This window comes from Urocampus carinirostris, chromosome 8 (genome assembly GCF_059441175.1).
Source record: "Urocampus carinirostris isolate Australia breed hairy pipefish chromosome 8, RoL_Ucar_1.0, whole genome shotgun sequence".
In the NCBI taxonomy this organism is placed as follows: Eukaryota; Metazoa; Chordata; class Actinopteri; order Syngnathiformes; family Syngnathidae; genus Urocampus; species Urocampus carinirostris.
In genome coordinates, this window is record NC_142356.1 from 31025328 (window position 1) to 31047731 (window position 22404).

At 37.5% G+C, this 22404-nt stretch overlaps 2 protein-coding genes across 3 annotated transcripts; one reads left to right on the top strand and one right to left on the bottom strand.

Annotated features, from left to right (window-relative positions):
- Positions 1 to 2651: 2651 nt before the first annotated feature.
- LOC148361621 (putative ATP-dependent RNA helicase DDX17) lies at positions 2652 to 13624 on the bottom strand. Of its 2 annotated transcripts, XM_088342368.1 has the most exons (14): positions 13245 to 13624; positions 11907 to 12069; positions 11691 to 11787; positions 11477 to 11610; positions 11164 to 11229; positions 9687 to 9828; positions 9388 to 9548; positions 7577 to 7749; positions 7218 to 7328; positions 7066 to 7127; positions 6939 to 6998; positions 4250 to 4483; positions 3985 to 4188; positions 2652 to 2930 (listed from the first exon to the last, which is right to left on the bottom strand). In XM_088342368.1, exons 1-14 carry the CDS (start codon positions 13295 to 13297, stop codon positions 2857 to 2859), a joined length of 1734 nt encoding a protein of 577 aa, XP_088198494.1. In that variant the 5' UTR covers positions 13298 to 13624; the 3' UTR covers positions 2652 to 2856. The 2 variants fall into 2 exon arrangements, with proteins under 2 accessions (XP_088198494.1, XP_088198493.1); XM_088342367.1 differs by having other exon boundaries at positions 2652 to 4188; positions 13245 to 13623.
- Positions 13492 to 20752, top strand: ntan1 (N-terminal asparagine amidase). The gene is made up of 10 exons (XM_088342369.1): positions 13492 to 13891; positions 17635 to 17737; positions 18079 to 18144; positions 18231 to 18339; positions 18404 to 18477; positions 18563 to 18616; positions 18708 to 18761; positions 18840 to 18937; positions 19928 to 20041; positions 20133 to 20752. Exons 1-10 carry the CDS (start codon positions 13811 to 13813, stop codon positions 20310 to 20312), a joined length of 933 nt encoding a protein of 310 aa, XP_088198495.1. The 5' UTR covers positions 13492 to 13810; the 3' UTR covers positions 20313 to 20752.
- The last annotated feature ends 1652 nt before the right edge of the window (positions 20753 to 22404 follow it).

The window sequence follows — 22404 nt, forward strand, 5'->3', positions numbered from 1 at the left end:
TACAGAGATTCTGAACGCCCATTTGCCAATCACGCGATATTACAAAACATCGCGAGATATCAGCTTGTTAGTAAGTTTTATTTATATATATATATTTTTTTAATTGGATAATACATCGTCACAGACAATATTGGCATGGAAACAAACAGTCAAAATTAATATATCTCCGGGCAGTGGGCAGGGGGACACCATGAACTGGTTGCCAGCCAATTGCAGGGCACACAGGGACAGACAACTCATTCGCTCATTCACACCTAGGGACAATTTGGAACGGCCAATTCACCTGAAATGCATGTTTTTGGAACGTGGGAGGAAACTGGAGTGCCCGGAAGAAACCCACGCAAGCACGGGGAGAACATACAAACTCCGCACAGGAAGTCTGGAGCTAAAGACAAATTCGTTAACAAAATTTTGAAAAGTGGTTTCACACTTTTGATATACAGTACAGTATATTTTTTGTTGATAAAACGTTTTGGTATACATAAAAATGAGATTTATTGCCTTTCTATTGTTCTTTAGTATAAGTCCAAATGTAATATAATCTCTGGAAAAGGTGTTAGGAAAAGTGGAGATGATAAGAGTGATCTTACAAATCCTAAGAAGGTTCTGGAGTGAAACGAGTTATCGCTTAACAAGCATCTAAATATGTATTGCAATTCACCCCACCCAACAGAGGTTAATGGAGAAAACAAATCTTGGACCTCCAACTGGAACTGGTTGACATCTTTGCAAAAAAAGCAAAAGGAGTGTTTTAGATGAAAAGATAAATTGATTGACCGAGAAAGGGGGGAAAATGCAGCCTATTTTTGTGGCCTTGAAAAGACAGAAAAGAAATTGTGTCAAATCCCTAATTACTGATAATATTAAAATTTTAGATGAAAGCCCAATCTCCCTCTGAGATTTTATTTTATAGCAATTTTTACAAGTCAAAGTTATCGGAGGCGTGCTGGGATATGCTCCTAAAATAGATTCACACATCTCTATTATTAATAATTATATTAAAAAAAATGATGACCAAATTACAATAACAGGACTTGATAAAGCAGTTAGCCGCTTGTCAAGCATTAAAGAGCCTGGTTCTGATGGGATCACAGAAGCCTTATATTAAACATTTCTGGTAAGAAATATGGTAATATTGCACCTGGTCTCTAGAAATATTTATAAACTTTTGCTTCCTCCCACAATGGCCCACAGCACATATTGGGATTGTTTATCACATTAACAGAACAGACCAAAAAGAAAAAAAAACTTTAATGACATTTTGAAAAGTCGGGTTACATTTTAGACATTTTTTTTAATAGATAATTTTACCATTAACAATGAGATTCAAAAAAACAACTCAATTTTGTTATGTAGGATATTTGCATGTTTAAAACTGGAAGTTGCAATCTTTTACTAAAACGGACATTTAATTCGATTGTTGTAGCAGTTTATTCACACATAGACAGTGTTTCATTTTTTTTTTTTTTTTTAAAAAGCAGTCGGAGAATAAAGTATTAGTTTCGGGTCAAGATTTCGTTGTTTAACTTTGAAAGAGGTCGATTTTTTTCTTGACAGAACCTCTGTATAATTTGACCTAAGAACAAATAGTTAGTGGTTACACTAGCATGGGGTGTCATGATTACTGACTAGCATCACCTGTGCCCGCTGATCCGGCGCCAGCCGCTGCAGGCTACCTCATTGGATCCTTGTCCCTTTTTAAGCCTACTCCTGTCACTCTCTGGTTGTCAGTCCGTCAGCGAACCTATATTGTTACAAAGAAAGTATTTTGACCCTGACTCCCGCCTGTACCGTTTTTGCACCCGTTTTTCCACCTGTCCATTCCTGTTTTCCCCATCTGTTTCCGGCTACGACCGGTTTTTGATCCCAACCACATGTTTGCTCTCCTGTACCGGCTATCGACCTGTTTTTTTCCATCCCTGACACCGCCATCTCCCGCTACGGAACATCCCCTTCCGTATTCGGATCAAGATTTGATTTTTGTGAGCAGCTTGCTTCCCGCGTCCAGCGAGCACCGGATCGCGGGCGCTGCCTTTCCTCTTTCTATCAATAAAACTTGTGGTTAACGTTACACAATTGGGTCCTGATTCCGTTCTCGTCGTGACATGGGGGCAACATGACAGGAGGTGATTTTAATATTCTTTTGGTGAGATCTTAAATATCCATAGAATAAGTGACGTAATTGTATGTAATATATGCCACATTTATTCTCGTTGTGAATAATGTACACGACGTTGTAATCTATGACAAAAAATACATTTGAATCAGAATCAACCTTTAATCTTGTATTGGAAAAATCACCTTGCAGTCCTAAGAAATTATGAAACTTCATACACAAACAATAAGCACAACAATTAACTTCCATCTGCTTTTTATTTTGCTCGTCACTTAATTACTTCAAAAAGATGATGACTTAGTTCATTTTGCCACCTCCATTAGTTTTTTTCTGACCCAAATAGTCCTAAAATGGTGCCTCTATTTGACATCATATTAAAATCCTACATGTGTCTGAGACTGAAGTCAGTTTTTATGTACCGGTACAGTAATTTTTATGGACCTGTCAAAATCATACCCTGAATTGATAAATTGCAGTAAAGGCTAATGTAACACAGCTACAGTCTATAAATAAGGAATGATAAGAATGAGACTGGTTGTTTGTTGACGTGATTCTTTTAATATGATCATATACAAAGTCTTTCTTGAGTTTCTATGTGACTGCATTATGAAAACAGGTTTGATGTGTTCTCTTGTACGATTGCTCAATTTCATTCCTCAAACATTGCACAGAAACACACATATTTAACAGTTTGACAGAAAATTTGGCATCCAAGCATTTCACAGGCAGATATACTGACCTCACCTGGTCATTGTCTTAAACCCAAACAGTCCTACTATTGTGAGGCCCAACAAGAGGAGAATTCCCGCTAGTCCTAAGGAGTGGAAACACAACATTGTGTCCAGAGCTTTTATAAATTCATATCAAAATGATGAATCTGCTAAAGAATAATACAATACACTGATAGAAAGCAGTAAGTACATGTGTTCCTATTCAGAAATAACTTCCATAGCTACACAAATTATGAAAGAAAATTGTTCTGATTCACTGCTGTGATTAACAAAACCCAAATACTATACAAAAGTCCCTTTAAACAATACTCCTACACACACAATTATATACATATAAAAATAAAACATTGCACATGTATTGGTTTAAATTGTTGGTGTGCTCTCTTACTCTTTTTGACGCGAGACACATTAATGTAATGTTCAAAACATTTTTTGGCTTAAATTGTGGTTGAGGATGACTACCAACCTAATCTTTTTGGGAGGGCGGACGGAGGTACTTAACTGAACATAAACTTTAAAAAAATCCACCAATACAACACTGGGTACTTGTAAATATGACTTCTTTAGAAGTTACTTTTATGGTAGATATGATCTGAGGTTTGAATGTAAGTTTCCTTTGACATTTGAACTAAACTGACATTCAGCAGCGGAAAACCCCTCCATCAAAGCTTAATATCGCACTTAATCCCTATTGTAAGACCAGTACAAAACTATCATTGCTGAAACATGTCTTCTCATCCTTGCTGTTTTAGCAGACTGATAAGACTGGGTAGCCATAAAAGGTAGGAGTAAAGTGAAACTCGACCCAGATTAATTTCCTAATATGTTAAATGGGTCCCCACTTGACTGAAAACAATAATATATTCTTAAATGAGGTAAGAAGCATATTCAGAAGCCGCAATTGTGAGAGCTCATGAGTGTTGACTTCCACTTTAAGACTGGACATAAAAAGATAATAAAAAGTACTTTCAGAAACATGTTTTTACATAAATCATAGATACTGCATGGAATGGTGGAAGCATATTTTTTTAGGTTTTCCCTAAAACCAGATTAAACTCGGTTAGAGGGTTGTGGCGGACGTTGCTGAGACATGAGCGGCTTTGGCCCAACCGGTGGCAGACGTTTGGGCAAACTGACCCTGAAGATGACTCGAGTACTCCGTCCATCCACCACTATGGTTGGAGTTGTGGCTGCCTCTGTAACCCAGGTATTGATCCAAATTGTGGCTGCCTCTGCTCCGATCTCTACTGCCGGGGCGCATGCGGCGTTCGCACTCATCCTGGTACATCATATTAGGGTTGTTGGAGTTGCCCCTTCGGTAACGCATTCTACCACCTGGCCCTAAACAGAAAATAGGAATGGAAATCAAGTGTATAGAAACGAACTTTCTGATGATATTTACCACTTCCTCTTCCGTGGCCCGCATCCACCAACTGAAGAAGTTTCGGATCGACGGCCTGATTCGCCTCCTCCAGAACCCGGACTAAGTCGCGAGCCTGTCGTGCGTTGGAAGGTGTGAAGAATGTGTAGGCGGTGCCCTTGTTGGTGCTACGTGCCGTACGTCCAATACGGTGGACGTAATCTTCAGAGGAATTGGGGTAGTCAAAGTTGATGACGAACTTGATGTCGTCCACATCTTTTGAAATAAAAATTGTATTTTTTAGAGATTGGAAAGGTATATAGTTTTTAAAATAGGTTCAATCAGAATAAGTAGAAAACTGGTCTTTTCTTATTTATGGATATTTTTTCAGATTTATTTAAATTCTAGTGAACTTACCTCTTAATTGCTAATGAGACAGAAAAGCCAACTTGACTTGTGCCTACTTGAAGACAATATCCCCTCAGTAAGTCTATCATGGATGTAGCATACCATATACTGTTGGCCATCCTGCTAAATTTACTTTATTACTCAGAATGCAGTGTGTTTACATAGAAAAATAAAATACAATAAATTAACAAATATATAATCATTTTTAAGTGGTTATAGGGTTTCCCTTATTACTTTATAAAACCACCAGGGTGAGTATTCTTTATCAGTGGCATCAATTAACTGTCTTCCAATTTGTCAAACTTTGACTGTTACAACTGTCCCAGTTTTACAACTGTACCAGGTCCCAAAATCAGTTTTGTTCCATTTTTAAATAGGCACACTTGAGTGTTTTTGTTGTAAAGTTGATGTAAAAGCAGATACCATGAAAACGTTTAAAAATGAAGAGTGGCTGCTCCACAGATTTTATATAAAACACTCATCCTATTATCAGGTGCGCCTTAAGTGTGCGTTAAATTCAGCAATGCCACATACCTTTTAGTTCAGTGCGCCTTATGGTAGAGAAAATACATTAATTAACAAACTACAACAGACGGAACTAGGTTAATTTTTTCATTGAAATATTTCGGAAGGGGTCGCTGTGCGATGATCATGGAGGGTTAAAAAAAGGGGCAGTGTGGTACTTACCCCCTTTGTGTGTTGATCAGTCCTGGTTCAGAGGGAGGGCCTGGGGCTGAGGGTGAGGGAGACCGCCTGACTCTTCCCTCACCTTCTGCACACACCAGCAACATCAGACTGGAGCAGAACTGCGAAACCTTAAGCCGCGGACTAAGGTTCTCTTGCTCTTGCATATTGCAAAACCCTCCTCAGGCCCTGGCCAGGACTGGATCCAGACAAGCCAATCTAGCACACTCGCTGCCTGTCTGCTTTTTTGGGGGTGGGGGGCAGGCATCAGAGCAGACAAACAGAAACCTTGGGCAACTCCGATGACAGGCTCGTTGGATTCACGCACAGTATTCTATATTATATATTGTTAAACCCCTTGAAAAAAAATAAACACCTATTTTTACAAGGACTGAGCGTGCAGCAACAGCAGCAGGGCAGACTGTTATAGCTGCTGCACGCTACTAAATCCTCAATAAAATTGATGGGACTATAAGGAAAATAAAGTAATGCAAATTTTAACCAATCAGAGACCCTATTGCTAATAACTTTTTTATATACCCCACAAATATAGCAAGTATGAGTGACTGATAGGTATTTCTCACTCAATGTCTATTGCAGTTAAGGCAGCATGTCAAAGATCCTCGCTTGAGGGATGCTTCTAGCTATAGCACCAAGTAACAGATCAGCAGACCAAAGTCCCAATATTGTACAATAAACATAAATAAAGCATTCATATACAGATATTCGATTAATAACCCATTCTTAAAATAGGAAGCATTCATTTATCAAAGTAGCCAAATCAATTCATTGTAATAGAGAACAAAAACAATGTTACTGTCAAACAATGCAACATCCACTCTTTATTTACATAGACCAGGGGTCTCCAACATTTTTGAAGGGCTACTTTTTGTCACTAATAAACGCAAAAAGAACCCAGTTTTGATATGCACTTTTAAAATCACAACTTGTCATGTTATAACTATGTTGTTACTATATTATTATCAAGTTAATTATTGAAAATAGGGTTAAACAGACTCAGCCAACCACAAAAAAAAACACATTTTGATAGAACAGGTCCAGGGCACCTCAGCCGCCTTTAGGGGGCACCCTGGTGCCAACAGGCACCATGTTGGAGACCGCTAACATAGACAGTCAGAAAGTGGAGTGGGGATGAAGGGTGGGACGGGCATGTCAGAACAGTAACTCATTTAAAAAGAAAATATCCATGTGTTAAAGTTGGGATTCAATCACATGATGCCTATTTCATAAAATCCCAGGAGATGTTATTTTAGATCTGAGGTAGGGTCACATTTTTTGCCTCAGGAATTTGACTTTTGATAACATTTTCCGCTCCTCTGAGTTATTGTCAAGACACTGAAACCCTATGGTCAAGTATGAAGCACGCTGTAAAGTGCTTTGGGAGGTCTTCAGTGACTTGTAAAGCGCTAGATAAATGCAGACCATTTACCATTTATGTAAATACTGTATTCAAAAATAAATGGTACAAAATGTTTCTTTGCAACATATTTTAAAAAGAGAACACCAAAGATTAAGGAATATATGAGTTATTTTTTTTGACAACCTTGAAAAGCATTGTCTCAATTAAATTACAAAACAACAGGGTGACTGATATTTTGTTAAATTTGAGGAGACATACCCAGACCACGTGAAGCAACATCTGTGGCAATCAGAATTGGGGCTTTTCCACTCCGAAATTCTGTTGGAAATGAGAAATAATCTCAGACAGCTCCCATTCAACAACTAAACAAATCTTTAACACAAACCCGTGAGCACCCAGTCTCTTTCTGGCTGGCTCTTGTCTCCGTGAATACACATGGCTGGCCACCTAGTGGGGAAAAAAGGCAATTGTAGCCTAGAGCCCAAAAAATCTTACCAGAAACAAGTGATCAAACTAGCAGACACATTGCTTACTCACCCATCCCTTCGCATTCTTCTTGTCAGCTCGTCACAGCGTTTCTTGGTCTCCACAAATATGATGGTTTTGTTCTCCTTATGTGCCATAATTTCTTCCATGAGTTGCAAAAGTCTAGGGAAAGAGGTCACATCATGATACCTCCCATTTCATTGGACATTTTCTTGGAAACACTTTTGGGGCTTTCATATTGCGTATTCAGAATCACTGCTTATTCTGCTACTTGTTCTCACTTCAAGTATGGATAAAAAGGATCTTACTATGATTCAAAAGGTATTAGGAGGATCACACTAAAACTTGTGTGTAAAGCCCAACATACAGTAATAGCATATCTACTGTACATATTTTTGTCACTTCCTTACTTGTGGTCTTTTTCATTGTCTGTGCACACATCGACAATTTGCAAAATGTTGTGGTTGGCGCTAAGCTCCAGGGCTCCAACATTAATCTGGATGTAGTCCTTCAAAAAATCTTCCGCGAGTTGACGGACATCTCTGGGCCAAGTTGCACTCCACATCAGGGTTTGTCTGTCCGGCTTGGGTGAAAAAAAGAATGAGATCAAATTAAGCCTTTCAGCAGGGAGTCACAAACGTGGTGCATGCAGGCTAAAAGTTTCCCTCAAAGAACAACTGAGTAGACAGCTGATCAGTCCTGAAAATACCTCACCTAAGCTGCGCGCGTGCGCAATCGCGCACTCCCTGCACATTCACAGCGCACAAGAAAATCTATCCAGCGCTATGTTCCCTCTAAACTGCGTGTGTGAGTTTTTTAAGTTTTTTGCGAACCGGCTTCTTCGGCTTGGCTCACTAAAAGGAACCGGCTCTTTCGGGTCCTAAACGGCTCTTCAGGTTATTTTTGCTTCTTTCATCCCTATATGACCAAATATTATGTAAAATTATGCACAAAATGACTTAAAGGAGGCGGGAATAGAACAAAAAAGAAAAAAATACCAAAATGAAAAAGTAGTGTAAAGCTGAGAAAAAAAACAAAAGGAAGAAAAAAAGAAGGAAAAATTCAGAAAAAAACAGAAAAAAAGAATAGAAAGAAACAAAGGAAAAAAGTAAATAGAAAACAAAAAGAAAAAAGTAACAGCTAGGAAAAAATAAACACAATGAGATTTTTTAAAAGGGATTAAAAAAATGGAAACAGGGAAAAAGAAGAAAAAGTTTGTGTTGCATTCAAATAATTTCCAATTATACCAAGTCAATCTTGTTGCCAACGTTGTACTTCCACTAAAAAAATGTGATTAAATACAGTTCTGTATCGTGCAACCAACTAAATAAGCCCCCCAAAATGTTAGTAGTAAGCGACAAAAGATACCAGGAAAAAAAATAAATGAAAATCTTGTGAAAGAATTGTAAAAACATATGACTTTTGTAGGCCGTACAACCTTTGCACATTACATTAGTCAATTCATTCAAAAGTGAATTTTTTTTTGCATTGCCGGAAACTCAGCAAAATGTAACTTGATGTCAAGTTTTGGACATGTTTGATAATGACTCAGTTGCCACACTTGGGATTGCCGTTGCTCACTGTTGTTTCAAGCGTTGCTCACCGACTTTGTGTGAACGCTCAGACCCGTGAAAAATTAGAGGGAACATTGCTCACCAGTGATAGGTCGTTGTGATTTTCTGGGAAATTTTAAAATGTAAAACATGGAAAAGATTCTAAGGTGTTTTTATATTGGTAGTTTGGATTTCTTACTGGCATAAAAAATTAAGATGGTCAGTGCTTTTACATACAGTATCTTATTGGTTTATTATAACTATAAATACTATTTTTTACAACTACCATATCAATTATATACTTATATACTGCGTAATTGTAAGTAATCGCCTCTCATTTTGACAAACATATTTTTATGGTTGAATGAGCATATTTTATCTTCACTCCTAATACAGTAGACCCCCGGGATTATGAAATTAATCTGCTCTAAGGTGAGGATTGCAAAGTTAAATTGCTGTATAGTCGGGGATAGAAACCGATAATTAATAGCTGATGTGTTCTGAACCCCTGTTATATAATAATGACAGAGTGACAACATAGTGAAAATATAATAAACGTTTTGCAAATAGTTATACAACCGGAGCCCTTAACATTTATCAGTAACAAATGAGTAGTTCTCAGCTCTAAAAAAGTGGGTGACCCTTGCATTACAGAGTTCTTCTCCTACCCTAATTTGTTCAACTATCTTGCGAATCTGTGGTTCGAATCCCATGTCCAGCATGCGGTCAGCTTCGTCCAGCACGAGGTATGTGCAACGACGCAGGTTAGTCTTCTCTGACTCTAAGAAGTCAATCAGGCGTCCAGGTGTTGCAATGCAGATCTCAACACCTAAAGAAGAATAAAAAAGGAAAGTCTCCACATAGAATTGAATACAGTAGTGCTGTCCTCGAGTACATTGGCAGTTACAAAAGATTTTCAGCACAACTTTTGACATGATGCAGCCATGTCATCACATGGCATACTCACCCCTCTCAAGCTCTCGTATCTGTGGCCCTCTGGGTGCTCCACCATATACACAGGTGCTTTTTATTCTGGAAGAGTTGCCATATTCAGAAGCCACTTGCTGAACCTGCTGGGCCAGCTCTCTGGTCGGGGCAAGGACCAAACACTATTGGAGGAGAGACTTGGTTAGATACTGCCTAACAAAAAAGAAACAATAAGAAAATTGAATTTGGACCCCCTAAAGTCAAACAATATGGAAAAGGAAATACAGTGCTCACTATTTCACAGTTCACTTTTCATGATTTCACCTTGTGCATTCTGTTTTGCATTGATTAGCTAAACAGCCTCTCTGCTTCTCTACCAGTGCGTCAATAACTCAATCCTCTCAACTTGAAGCCTTAAAAACAGTATAATTTTAATCAATTGTAGTCTGTGTCACCTCCTGCATCCATCCGCTACTTCACCAAGTTAAGTTATGTCAGACCAAGGGTAAATAACATTTATTTTCCTTTTACATTTTTATTGATTTACTTCATTTAATCCTTTGCAGTTACAGTATATTCCAAATAAGTAGTATTTACTACGTACTACTTTGATATTTTAAGGTTTGGAGGTTTGCCATAGGTTTCTCTCCCTGCTGTACGACACTTTCAGTTAGCAATCCCCACCTCAGAAGGTATTAATGTCATATCCCAGAGGTTCACTGTCATTGTGAAAAACAAAACAAAACAAAACAAAAAAAGTTCAATTTGATGCAAAGACTTTGCCAAATTGAAACTTTTCTTTATTAAAAGTATTCTATGTATTATTTATAAGGATGCAAGTTTTTTACCCAAATTAGAGAGGAAGACCTGCTTGTAAAATACTTCTGCGTATTGTTTACAGCAGGGGTCGGTAACCTTTTTGACCCAAAGAGCCATGATAGCAAAATATTTTTATTTTTATTAGAGAGCCATTCCATTTATTTTAGGAGAAAATTCTGCTAAACCGCCAAACCCACTCTCCAGACAAAAGCTAATTTTTCAGCATGATTTATTTCTCTGTGTGATGTTAGATGATTTGAAATAATAATATTAATGCCAGGGCCAGGTCCCAAATCAACAAATATACCACTTTAAGCTTGTCTCACTCCCAGAGTTACTTATGATTATTAAGGCTCATTTTGACCTTCGTACTATCCGATACCTGAATCAACATCTGAATCTGAATCTGAATTTTATTATTGAGACTTGTGGACTCTTGAAAAGAAACATATGGTTCGTGAGCCTCTGGGTTACAGTTACAACTCAAATTATTTTAATCGGCAAATTAAATGGGTGGTGGCATCAGAGACAGCTTCTAGTGAAATGCCAAACCACAATAATAATGGAGAAAGGAGTGTTGAGTCTCCATTTTACGCCACACCTCAGATAAACCGGAACTCCGATATGGGTAAGCAGTAGAAAATGCAAAGGGAAAACCAACAGACAAAATTAAAAACAACCTTTTGGTTTAAACTTACAATAGGTCCATCTCCACTCTCCAGATAGGGCTGATGATTAATGTGCACGATTGATGGAAGAAGATACTACGAATATAAAAAGGGGAAAGCGCAGTGTTAGGAACTACATGAAATGAATCTCTATTTGCATTTATTTAATGTACAAATGTTTGCATATTGGAGTTGAATCTAAGGTAAAAAACATGTTAAAATATCCATATTTAAGTCTTCCAATGTTTTTATGGGTATCATTAATAAGGATCAAGTAGTAAATAAACAAGTTTATCATTTTTTTTTTATTCGTCATCGAGTTTGTGCTTGTTTATATCCTTACGGCTAAAGTCTTTCCGGAACCCGTCTGTGCAATTCCCACCATGTCCTTGCCGCTCAGAGCAAGAGGGAAGCCCTGAGCCTGAATAGGTGTGGGCTCCGTGAAGTTCTGCTGCATGAGCACATCCATTACATATTCTAATTCAAAAGGGAAACAATATTACTAGACTACCGGGAATTTATATATATAATGCACGATGTATGGCTGGTACACTCACGTGGAAACTGTGCCTGTTGAAAAGTTATTACAGGCTTAGGACAGTCCGGTCCTTTGACTGTGATCTCTTTGCTTCTACGAAACTCCTCAACTTCATCCTAGTGACAGAACGTAAAGAAGGTAAACATGACATTTCTATTCACCGAAGCAAACAAAGTATTCTAACCCTACAAAAACATAATTTTAAATTCAATTCGATCAAATAAAATGTGTGGACCTGATTCATTTGTTGAACTTCTGGGTGCTCAATGTAAAAGTTCTTTTCAAATTTTGGCAGCTCATCAAGGTTCCACCTCTGCTGGCGCAGACGGTCACCTAGATTTCCAGTCCTCATGTGTGCGGGCCCATTATTCCGACTGCCCATTGGCCCAGAACGAGGCCTACAAGTTTACACATACAAGTGCCCCAAAAAATCAGTTCCAGCAGATTGTCAAAATCTGCATTAAACTCTACAAAGTAGCGTTAAGACAAAAGTGAAGACGATGATTATGCATTCTACTAGGTATACAACTGAGAAAATGTGGTAGTTTTTAAAGATACAATATATAATAAAGGTTATGCAGTCCAGTGTTTATAAACAGATGTGCTTGGGTATATTAATGTGCCGTGAGAGGTTGTCTAGTGTGTCCCAGTAAATTGACCAATTTTCTTTGCAAAAAAAAATGAAAAAAATAAAACCCACTCCATTGTGCAATACATTTGCTTTCTTCCAATGATCAGCAATTACTCTATCAATCATTCATATCAGTAGGTGGCAGATTATATTTTATCTTTATACAATAATCTGCTTATGAGGTAGTGCAAGGGAAATATATCTAGTAACTTGTTTTGTTTCAAGAAAGTGATCAAGTTGCGACCTTTTTCTTCTCTTTTTCTTCTATTTAGTCAAAAGGTTTTTGAGTTTACCCTTAGTAGCAATATGGCAGACAGTCATGTCAGCTCTTTCCGTGTGGACCTCATGTAGTGAGAAACTTCCCTTTTTAAGGGCATTTTAAAAATTCAGTGTTATATGATTGCTCATGCAGCACGTCGGCCGGGTGGTTACTGCGCAGCCATGGTGCAGAGGTCCAGAGTTCCATTCCAGCTACCGCAGTCTCCCCATGCGGAGTTTGCATGTTCTCCCCGTGACTGTATGAGTTTCCTCCAAGCACTCAGGTTTTGTCCCACACTCGAAAAACATGCTTAGCAGGTTAATTGGCCAATAAAAAATTGTCCCTAGGTGAGAGTGAGTTAACTGTCTCTGTGTGCCCTGTGACTGGCTTGGCAACCAATTCAGGGTGACCCCTGCCAACTACCCAAAATTGCCTGGGATAGGCTCCACCACCACCCGCGACCCTATTGAGAATATGCAGTGCAGAAAATTGATGGATAATAGGCTCATGTAGTTTTGCTTATTATTCAAAACAAGGTTGTTGTTTTTCTTAATGAAGTTGTTACCACTGGGAGGCGCTAAAATACAATAAGTACCTTTAAGGTTTCAACTTTCAGCTATTTGAATTTGATAATTGAATAATAATTACATTATTTTAGCCATAAAGAATCACGATCAACTTACCTATATCGCCAGCTATCCCTGTCTCTGTGGCCATAGGATGAACCCCGCCTCATATTCCCAAAACAAAACGTGGAGCGTCTTGTCGTCAAAAAGGCTTCTTTACGCCGTAATTTAGCCACAGGTACGCTTTTATTCACCTGTAAACGCACGAACTTATCTTTGCACTTTACACTCTATGACAAAAGGTACGATTTGAAAATGTCCCAAGAACTGACGCGTCACCTAACACAGGACGAACACAACTTCATGTGTAGGCTGTTTATTTTCCCCGCCCTCTCCAGATGCGCAACTCCAAGTAGTCGGGGAGCGTATTTCGACAAATTGACTAATGGCTACGAATAAATACCTGTAGTCAAGAATGCTACTCAATGTTTACTTCAACTGGAAGGGAGGCCTTTTGGCTTCCGTACCATGGGGTGTCACTGTTGTTATGAAACCTTACATTCCAGCGTAAAAGAAAATAATTTTCATGAAAAAAAGGGAAGTTGTCGTTTTCTACATGGAATGAGCAATGTAGTCGTTACTAAGTTTGTCTCTAATTATTAGTTTGTTAATGACTTTGGGACATGCCTTTGCTCATTCAAAATAAACCAGTGGAGCGTATAACTTCGACTGCAGAGCTCTTTGATACATATCCCCAATTAAAGGTAGGTTTGGCTAAAACAAGTTAGGAATCATGTTTCTTGTTTAAACTGATGCATAAACTTATTCAACTTATTTGACCTCGTTTTTAAATTTCACTGTTTAGGACGTATCATAATTATGTTTACGTGTAAATTCCATCAGCCTCAAGTGTACTCTCAAGTGATTGGGATGACAATTGTAATTTATGTCTCTTTATTTACGCCCTGCTCAAACGAGGACTAATATACTTTAACTTTTACAAATCACTGCCTCTTTGACCGGCTGCTTTGCTACAGGTCCCTTAGACTAGTGTTTTTCAACTAGTGTGCCGTGAGACCCTGTCTAGTGTGCAGCTGGAATTTGCCCAATTTTACCTTTCAAAAAAATCAGGCCATTATTCAGTATTTTTGCTTTTTTCAGACGAGGAACTATAATAGTCATCCATATCAGTAGGTGGCAGTAGATTTTCATATACTAATTAGCTGCTCATGAGGTAGCACAGTGCATTTAATAACTTAATTTGTTGAACAAATCGGTTTAAGATTGCACTGTAAAATGAATCAAATAAAGCAAATCATTCTTTTTTATTTTAAGTATTATGTTTTCCTTTTTATATACTAATTATCTGCTAATGAGGTGGCACAGTGACATATTTGACATAACTTCATTTTCAAACATTTTCGACGGACGGTGTGCCTCGGAACTTTTTTATAAATAAAAGTGTACCTTGGTTCAAAAAGGGTTGAAAAACACTGCCTTAGACCAGCGTTTTTAAACCTTTTTTGAGCCGGGGCATGTTTTTTTACATTGGAAATATTTTGCTGCACACCACTAATCAAAAATGTTATAAAATGACACTGAACAGTCTGTTTGATTACAATATAATTTTTAAGACCACCAGTTTTACAGCACCGACACTTGACAATGACACAATGTTTGCAGAAAATGATTCATTAATGTTTTATAAAATTTGAAATTTGAATAATTTCTCACAGCACACCTGACGATCTCTCACGGCACAAATAGTGTGTCGCGGCACGGTGGTTGAAAATCACTGCCTTAGACTAACCGATCAGAGACAGTTTTTCCCCTAAAGCAGCGGTCGGCAACCTTTGACACCGAAAGAGCCATTTGAACCCGGTTTCCACGGAAAAGAAAACACTGGGAGCCGCACATCTAAAATGAAAAAAAAAAAAACTTCTACTACTTTACCGCAGCATGTTTCTTATGAAATCCACGTGCTACAGAGAAAGTTACATTTTATTCATTTAATGAACACATTTTGAATTCTTGAAAAATAATAACAATGAATGTCTCTTTCAAATAAATTAAAAAGCTGAATTTAAATTGTCCATGTAGCAAACGAAAGCAGAAAAATGCCATGAGGCGTCATCCTTATATCCATTTATCTTATCTAAAATGAAGATAACACTGTATATATTGCTTTTTCTTACCTTTACACTTTGTATAAACAACTATAGTGTGGTTATGTCTTATGAAGTGCTACGGAGAAAATTAAATTTTACCGATGTAATGAACACATTTTGAATTCTTGAAAAAATAATAATGTCTGAATGTCTCTTTCGAATAAATTAAAAAGCTGAATTTAAATTGTGCATGCAGCAAACAAAATATCTGCATAAATATTTATTTTACCTGGTTAATGGGACTTCTGCTCCTGAACCTCTGCGCACAGCTTCTGCAAATCGGGGCTGTACGAAGTCACTTTCATCTTTACGCAGGACTGTAAGCTGTCATCTGTGAGCCGTAAGCGGTGTTTGTTTGCATCATTGAATGTTCTATTTTCTTGAGATATTTTTCTTTTCTTACATTTCTCCATTGGCTTTGCCGGGGTTGAAAGTCGCTCAAAATAGACGGCGTTTCAGCGGGTATACCAGCTTCCGCAGTGTGACGTCTATTTTGAGCGACGAAAAAATAATATCAAATAATTTAATCAATATTTTAATATTTCAAGATCACAATAATCTTCAAATTTAGAACTAAAATAATATAAAAACCAACACAAATAAAACACACTTCAATTAAATACAAAAAAAATTTTTTTTGTAATTTATTTTCCCAAGCCAATCAGAGCCGCATTATAAGGATGAAAGAGCCGCATGAGGCTCCGGAGCCGCGGGTTGCCGACTGCTGCCCTAAAGCCATTTTGCACCTCCTGGTGGTAAAAGCTTCACTCATTAAAAAAAAAAAAATCAAATAATAGCAGTGTCTGAAACTCATGACAAAAAGATACCGGACACCAGGGGAGACAACTCTGAAAAGTTGCCTGCCCAGCCATAAAGTTGCCTGCCCCATTTTTCACAACTTGAAACACAATAAGACGACTCATCGCAAAAAACAAACAAAAAAACAATTGTTTCAAAGTATTAAGGATTGATAATCAGTATATATAACAGAACAACACTTTAAAATCAAGTTTATTATAAATCTACTTATAACATTCATTGCATGTATATGACTTCGCTGTTTTCCATTTGCCATCAGTATGTACCTGTATTTACTCATCTTCATTCATGCAATGTTTGGGTTGCGTCGTCTGCTTCTAGCCACGTGAACTCCTCTTTCCACGATGCTTTTAACGTACGTTTATGTTTTGTAGCGTCATAAATTTTGTTCGCTTCTTTTGAATGTCTCTTCTGGGGCTGAGGTTTTGGGTTGATTCCTGGTCAGAGTGTGCAGTTTCCTCATACATTAGAAGATAAGCAGGGCATTGTGGTTCAGCCTTTAAGCATATTTATTCCTCAACAGCAAGCAAAAGAGAACACGGTTCCATTCAATACAACATGGCAATCAACAATTAGCAAAATGATAAATGGTGCGTGCGTAATGACGTCACACAATGGAAAAAGTCTTACTGCGATACGAGTAAGAGCGCTATTAAATTGACAAATCTTCACAATTCCTAACCACTTATCCATTTTTTTTGCGTTCTCTGTGCGTCTACTTTGGAAAAAGATATGCAAATGCACTACTTTATAACGCTCGGGAAAGTCCGGAACCACGATGTTATTCCTATCGGCTGCAGAGTATGCAAATTTCCAAACAAACCGAAATTCTGAAATTTCCTAAACAAACGAAGATTTCAAAGCAGAAACGTTTTGTAAGTTGTACACCCGACGTAAAAGATGCACGGCCCGGGCGTCCGGGCAGACGTTATTTCAGAAACTGATAATAGGCAAACATAAGTGAACTATCATATAAACGTGCATTTTTAAAAATACTTTAGGTCTAGAAATCAACAATTATTTCACAACCTGAGTTTCGCCACCTTGCTTCCAAGTGTAACCAAAGACCCCCAAAAGCCTAGTCAATAAAGTAGTATAATGGTCAATTTAGTCGCTTTGAGTCCCTGTATTTTGTAGTCTTCCTTGTGGTTTTTAGCACTTGCTTTCACCATACAGTGACATCTAATGTTCAAAGATTACACACTGTCCCATTAAAATCAACACACATTCTAGTAAACACTCTTCAACCCGGGCAATACAATTGTTAACTATTCATATTTTTTTTCTTTTTTCTTTCTTTTTCACAATGTTGCTGTTAATGCAGTGTTTTCTGATGCACATATACAATTTAGGCAAGTCTATAACCCCTACCTTGTACTTATTACCTATCCTAATTTGCCTTTATGCTTTAAGTTGTCTATTTCATATTTATACTGGATTGCCACATCTGATCTTGTTGTAAACAATCTACATTACGTTTTAATCAACAAAAATAAAGACTATTTTATTTTCTTCCACAGGAAAATGCTAAAGCCTTTCGTTCCCAGCCTCTCACAGATGTTGACCCCAAGTGCCTCTTGTACGTCCAGCAAAGAGAGTTTGCTGCAACAACACCAGCAGATAGTAAGGGGCTAGTAGTGAAATATTAAATTGTATTCATAAATTTCAATATTAATGCTTGCGAGGTGTTTTTCTAAAATCTTACATACTTATATAAAGCTCTCAATGTTAGCCTTAGCACTGATATTGAGTAGGCAGAAAATAGTTCACTATTAATGACTTTAGTAAAGTGTTGCAATTTTACACACACAGAAGAAATTGGATATCGTCATAATGTCTTCTCTAAATAAAAAATAAACAAAGATGGGCACATAAATTGACAAATAATCTAGACTTTAGATCAAATCATCAAAAATTAAATTATGGGTTACATTTACCATTTTGTCTTCTATCTACTATTCGAGATATTGTGTCAGTGATTGGATCTGACGATGCCACTACCTGCCATTTAGTTGTGCTGCGCCATACAGGTAAAATGTATTTTCTATTTTTTTTTTACAATTGTGTTGTTTTTATTTTAGAACATTTGAGTTTGAACCTTGTTTCTCATTTATAGGAAGTGGAGCTGCTTGCCTCGCACATTGTGATGGCTCCGACACTTGCGCTGAAATTTCCCTTTTTATCAAATCAATCACATCCCTGAGTTCCTGCTGTAATGAGGGCAGGTATGTAAAAATAATCTAGTTTGGGTCATAGTTCATTAATTTAACCTTTTGATTGATCTCGTAGACTTGAACTCCATCTTGTTGGTGGATTTAAGGACGATGCGATGACATCCCATGCACTCAGCCTTAACATATTAGGTATTGTCTAATTCACTTACTTAATATTTCCATGAAAAATTAAAAGGAATAATGCTAAACTTGAAAGTCCCTCTACATTCTACAGAAGCCTTTCATCGACTGAAAGATGATATTCATCTGGAAACCTGTTGTGTCACAGGTAATTCTTGTCACAAGAACCATTACACATTTTGCGAAAAAAAAAAAAGTAACTATTCTTGTCTTCATTCTTCTTGTATTTTTTCCTGCAGAAATGAATGATGTTGACTTAAATGCTGTTCATAAGCCTGCAGTTTATGGTGTTGGTACGTGTGTGTCATACTACCTGTTATAAGCTATTTTAAAAGAAAACTACTCTAATTGCCTTTTCTGTTGTTTTTTAGGTGTCAATGTCAAAACAGGCAAAGTCTTCCCTGCAACCTTTCCTTATAAAGGACCAGCAGAGGACCTGCGGTCAGCGCGCTCCTTCACTGGAGGAGAGGTATTGTACACATCATTCAGCATGTGCTAATCCAATGGTTCCCAAACTTTTGCAGGCTAGCGCCCCCTTGGCTCCCTAGTGTATTATTACCTCTCAGTCCAATTGTAGATGCACCTTCTTTGTCTTTTACCTGTTATTCTTTTTAAAATGACTTGTGTTTCTTCTGGATCTAACGACTATGCGAAAGTAAATTCTGCAATGGGCTTTTTTTTTCTGTTCCACGTCTGCTTCTTCAAAACCAAAATAGGTCTTCGGTGCATGCTTGGTTTCCTCCTCGTTTTTTTTTACTTTGGGTCCATGTTTACGGAGTCCGCCATGACACCCAATGAGCTCACACGGTGGGTGTTGCATAGTGCGGTTCTTGCAAACTTTGAATCGCGTTCATTGGCTTGTGCTATTATTAAAACTTGCCTCTGATTGGTCGGCGCTTTTTAAAACTCGAACAGTAACAATTGTGGTTGGCCAAAACTCCCATCACTCACTACAAAACCTTGAAACAAACGCAGTGCTTTGCAGTTTCACAACCGCCCTACGTCACATCGCGATGTCAATTCGATTTCGGTTAATCGTGCAGCCCTAATGTCTTGTATACAAACGTTCAAACTTCTGACTTCAGACTGCTGCCCCCTTATCGCCCCATTACCGCCCCCTACCGCGCCCTTCTTCCTACAAAAGTAAACATTGAGACGTCAAGTGAATAAAACAGAAAGTAAATATATGGATAATCAAGGGTGCATTAATTACAAAATAAACAAATGAAGAAGATGTGAATGACTGAAATAATAAAAAGGCTATAGCTGAAAACTCATACAACCATTGCTGTATTCAATGACACCGTTCTATATTACAACATAAACTTTACAACTTCAACATAAAGAATAAAGCTTTTAAGATATCCTCATATGATTAGCATTTTTATGGTTTCACTAAGAAAATGAAATTTCTCTTTCTTTCCAAAAGCAACCAAATTCTATTTTTAATGTTGGACAGATGGTAAACATCTATGATTCACGACGGGGACTAGTAAAGGTTGACCCTTGCAAGTGGTCTCCCAACATGGAAATTGCCTTTTGGTTATCACAAGATGATGCTATCATTTTGAAGGTGAACAATCCTATGAACAATTGTTGTGATTCAATTCAAAGTGTATACTAAAGTCTGTATTTTAAGTGTTTATTTTTTGTGTCCTTACTAGTATTTGTCTACCTCACCAAAGGCTGAGCCACCGCACTTTGTCCACCAAATCAAATCCACCATCCAGTTCCTCCTAAAGAACCCTAACTCGGATGGTCTCTTCCCTGGGGGACAGCCTCAGCTCTATCAAAGGACTGAAAGCGGCGACTGGGAGAGGGCAGCCTCTCAAGTTAATTCTTGATGTATTTTTTAGACTGATCAATCATCACCTTATCTCTTGAACCATACCCTTCATTTTCCTCATATAGTCTATGGAATTTCTGACATGACTCACCTGGCAGGCCCAGTCAAGATGGAGAAACAAAATGCATCCTGTTAGTGAATACTCTTCCCAGCTGATGCAAAACCTGCACATTTGATCTTGTCTCATGTTAATATTCCTCTTCTTTGTGCCTGAAGTCAACCCGCATTTATTAGTCTAAAAGTCCCTAAATCACAAAACAAGCTGAACGGCCTTCACAAACCCGCAGTTGACAATTACAACATCCCCTTGCCCTAAAATCTTTACTTGCTGTAGAATGGTGACCACTCAACTGATATCTCATTTTCTTGTAATTCACATTGGTGACAAACTGATTTTTTTCTCTTACTTAATGATATAAAACTTAACAATACTCAAAAGTTTTCCATCCATTATTCAAATTGTTATACCCCTTTGTGTGACGGGGTACGCTGAAGCAATTCCAGTTTTCTACTTTCTTCCTCTTAATGCTGCAAAACAATCCTTCCACTATGGGCAAATATTGCTTCCCACTTGTATGTTTCTTGTTTTATTATATTTTAAATTGGTATTTCTCACAGAATTACACCAATAATCCTCAATTTGAGCAAAATTAGCCTTTTGGAGCAATTTTGCACACGTAGTACAAAACTATTGATAGTATGAAAACATGGAAGAACGTCATTCTTTAAGGTGGGATGCATAGTTTGAGGTATCTTTAAAAAGTTTTAAAAAATATATATTTCCTCTGTTGATTATGTGTTAAAAATGGTTAACTAATTTCAAATAATTTATTTGAGTGCATCTACATACTTGCTCGCACAACATAAGAAACGCAATGATGATTCTAGGCCAGAGACTGTATATTAGTATATTTTTAGGATTACATACACTACATTTAGTATACAATGTATTTCATAATAATACGTTTTATTTCAAACTGCCTTTCTGTCCACCCTATGTTGCTGTACAGTGGGGTCAGGAACCTTTTTGACCCAAAGGGCCATAAAAGCAAAAAAATGTTTTATAAAAGAAATTGAGGAAGCCACATATTTTTTCAGACAAAATTGAAAAAACTGCCAAACACGCTCTCTAGACAAAAGCACTGTGTGTCATTTGATGATTTAATCAAATGTATGAAATGATAATAATGCCAAATCCTGTGTCCCAAATCAATGTAAATATGCCATTTACAATTTGGCTTCCACCTTCAGTTAAGAGTGTCGAGGCATTATTTTCCCATGAAATTTGTCCTTAATAACGGTTTCAAAATAATGTGCATGCAAAGTTCTTTTGTAAAAATGTCACAAATTACTGCAAATGATAAGGATATTGTCATACAGTATTCACTTTCGGTGTAGACTGCACTGAGTGAGTGAGAGAGAAGGAAGTGCCTTGCGCTGTGTGCAGGGATCCGTCCACCTGTACTGCTCACCCAATCAAAGTCATTTGCCAGCGTTTTTATTCATCAGTTTAAATGGTTTCTTATCGAACTTCTGTATTAAGTTGCTTCGGCTTTATATGGACCAAAATCGGGATGAAATCACTTGACTTTGGAACGCCACAGAGAGATGTGCAATAGGTACATTTTATTCCAGAGCCATATGTACTCATGAAAAGAGCCATATATGGCTCCCGAGCCATAGATTCTCTACCCCTGACTGTACACAAAACATAAAATGGTGATACAAATTAAAAGAAAAATAAAAGAAAAACAAAAAATGAATAAAAAAGCAGCCTACAATAAGAAAAATTGGGGAAGGGGCTGGGATCATGTGGGGCAGTTTTGTAATAGAAAGGCAAGTCTGGATAGGTGGGTTTTTAGTCCGGATTGGAAGACTGACAGGGTGGCAGAATTTGACTTTTTATTTAGCATTTTCTTCCTCATTTGACAAAAAAAACAAATCATAAATGGTGATGTGTAATATTTAGCGCCTACTAGTGGTAAAAAAACAAACAAAAAAAAACGTTCATCCAGTTAAAACATTGATTTGAATACTGCGAACAAAATTTATAACCTATCATACCATTGTTGTTTTTGTTAAAACAACAT

Bases quoted from the DNA above. Each gene is read 5' to 3' on its own strand.
- LOC148361621 (XM_088342367.1), bottom strand. From the start codon at position 13,297: ATGAGGCGGGGTTCATCCTATGGCCACAGAGACAGGGATAGCTGGCGA. The intron at 11,230-11,476 runs GTAAGGATATAA...TTATATTCGTAG, and splicing joins GTTCCGGAAAGACTTTAGCC to TATCTTCTTCCATCAATCGT. The intron at 7,329-7,576 runs GTAAGGAAGTGA...CTCTTTCCCTAG, and splicing joins GACAATGAAAAAGACCACAA to ACTTTTGCAACTCATGGAAG.
- ntan1 (XM_088342369.1), top strand. From the start codon at position 13,811: ATGCCTTTGCTCATTCAAAATAAACCAGTGGAGCGTATAACTTCGACT. The intron at 18,340-18,403 runs GTATGTAAAAAT...TTGATCTCGTAG, and splicing joins TCCTGCTGTAATGAGGGCAG to ACTTGAACTCCATCTTGTTG. The intron at 18,617-18,707 runs GTAATTCTTGTC...TTTTTCCTGCAG, and splicing joins GGAAACCTGTTGTGTCACAG to AAATGAATGATGTTGACTTA.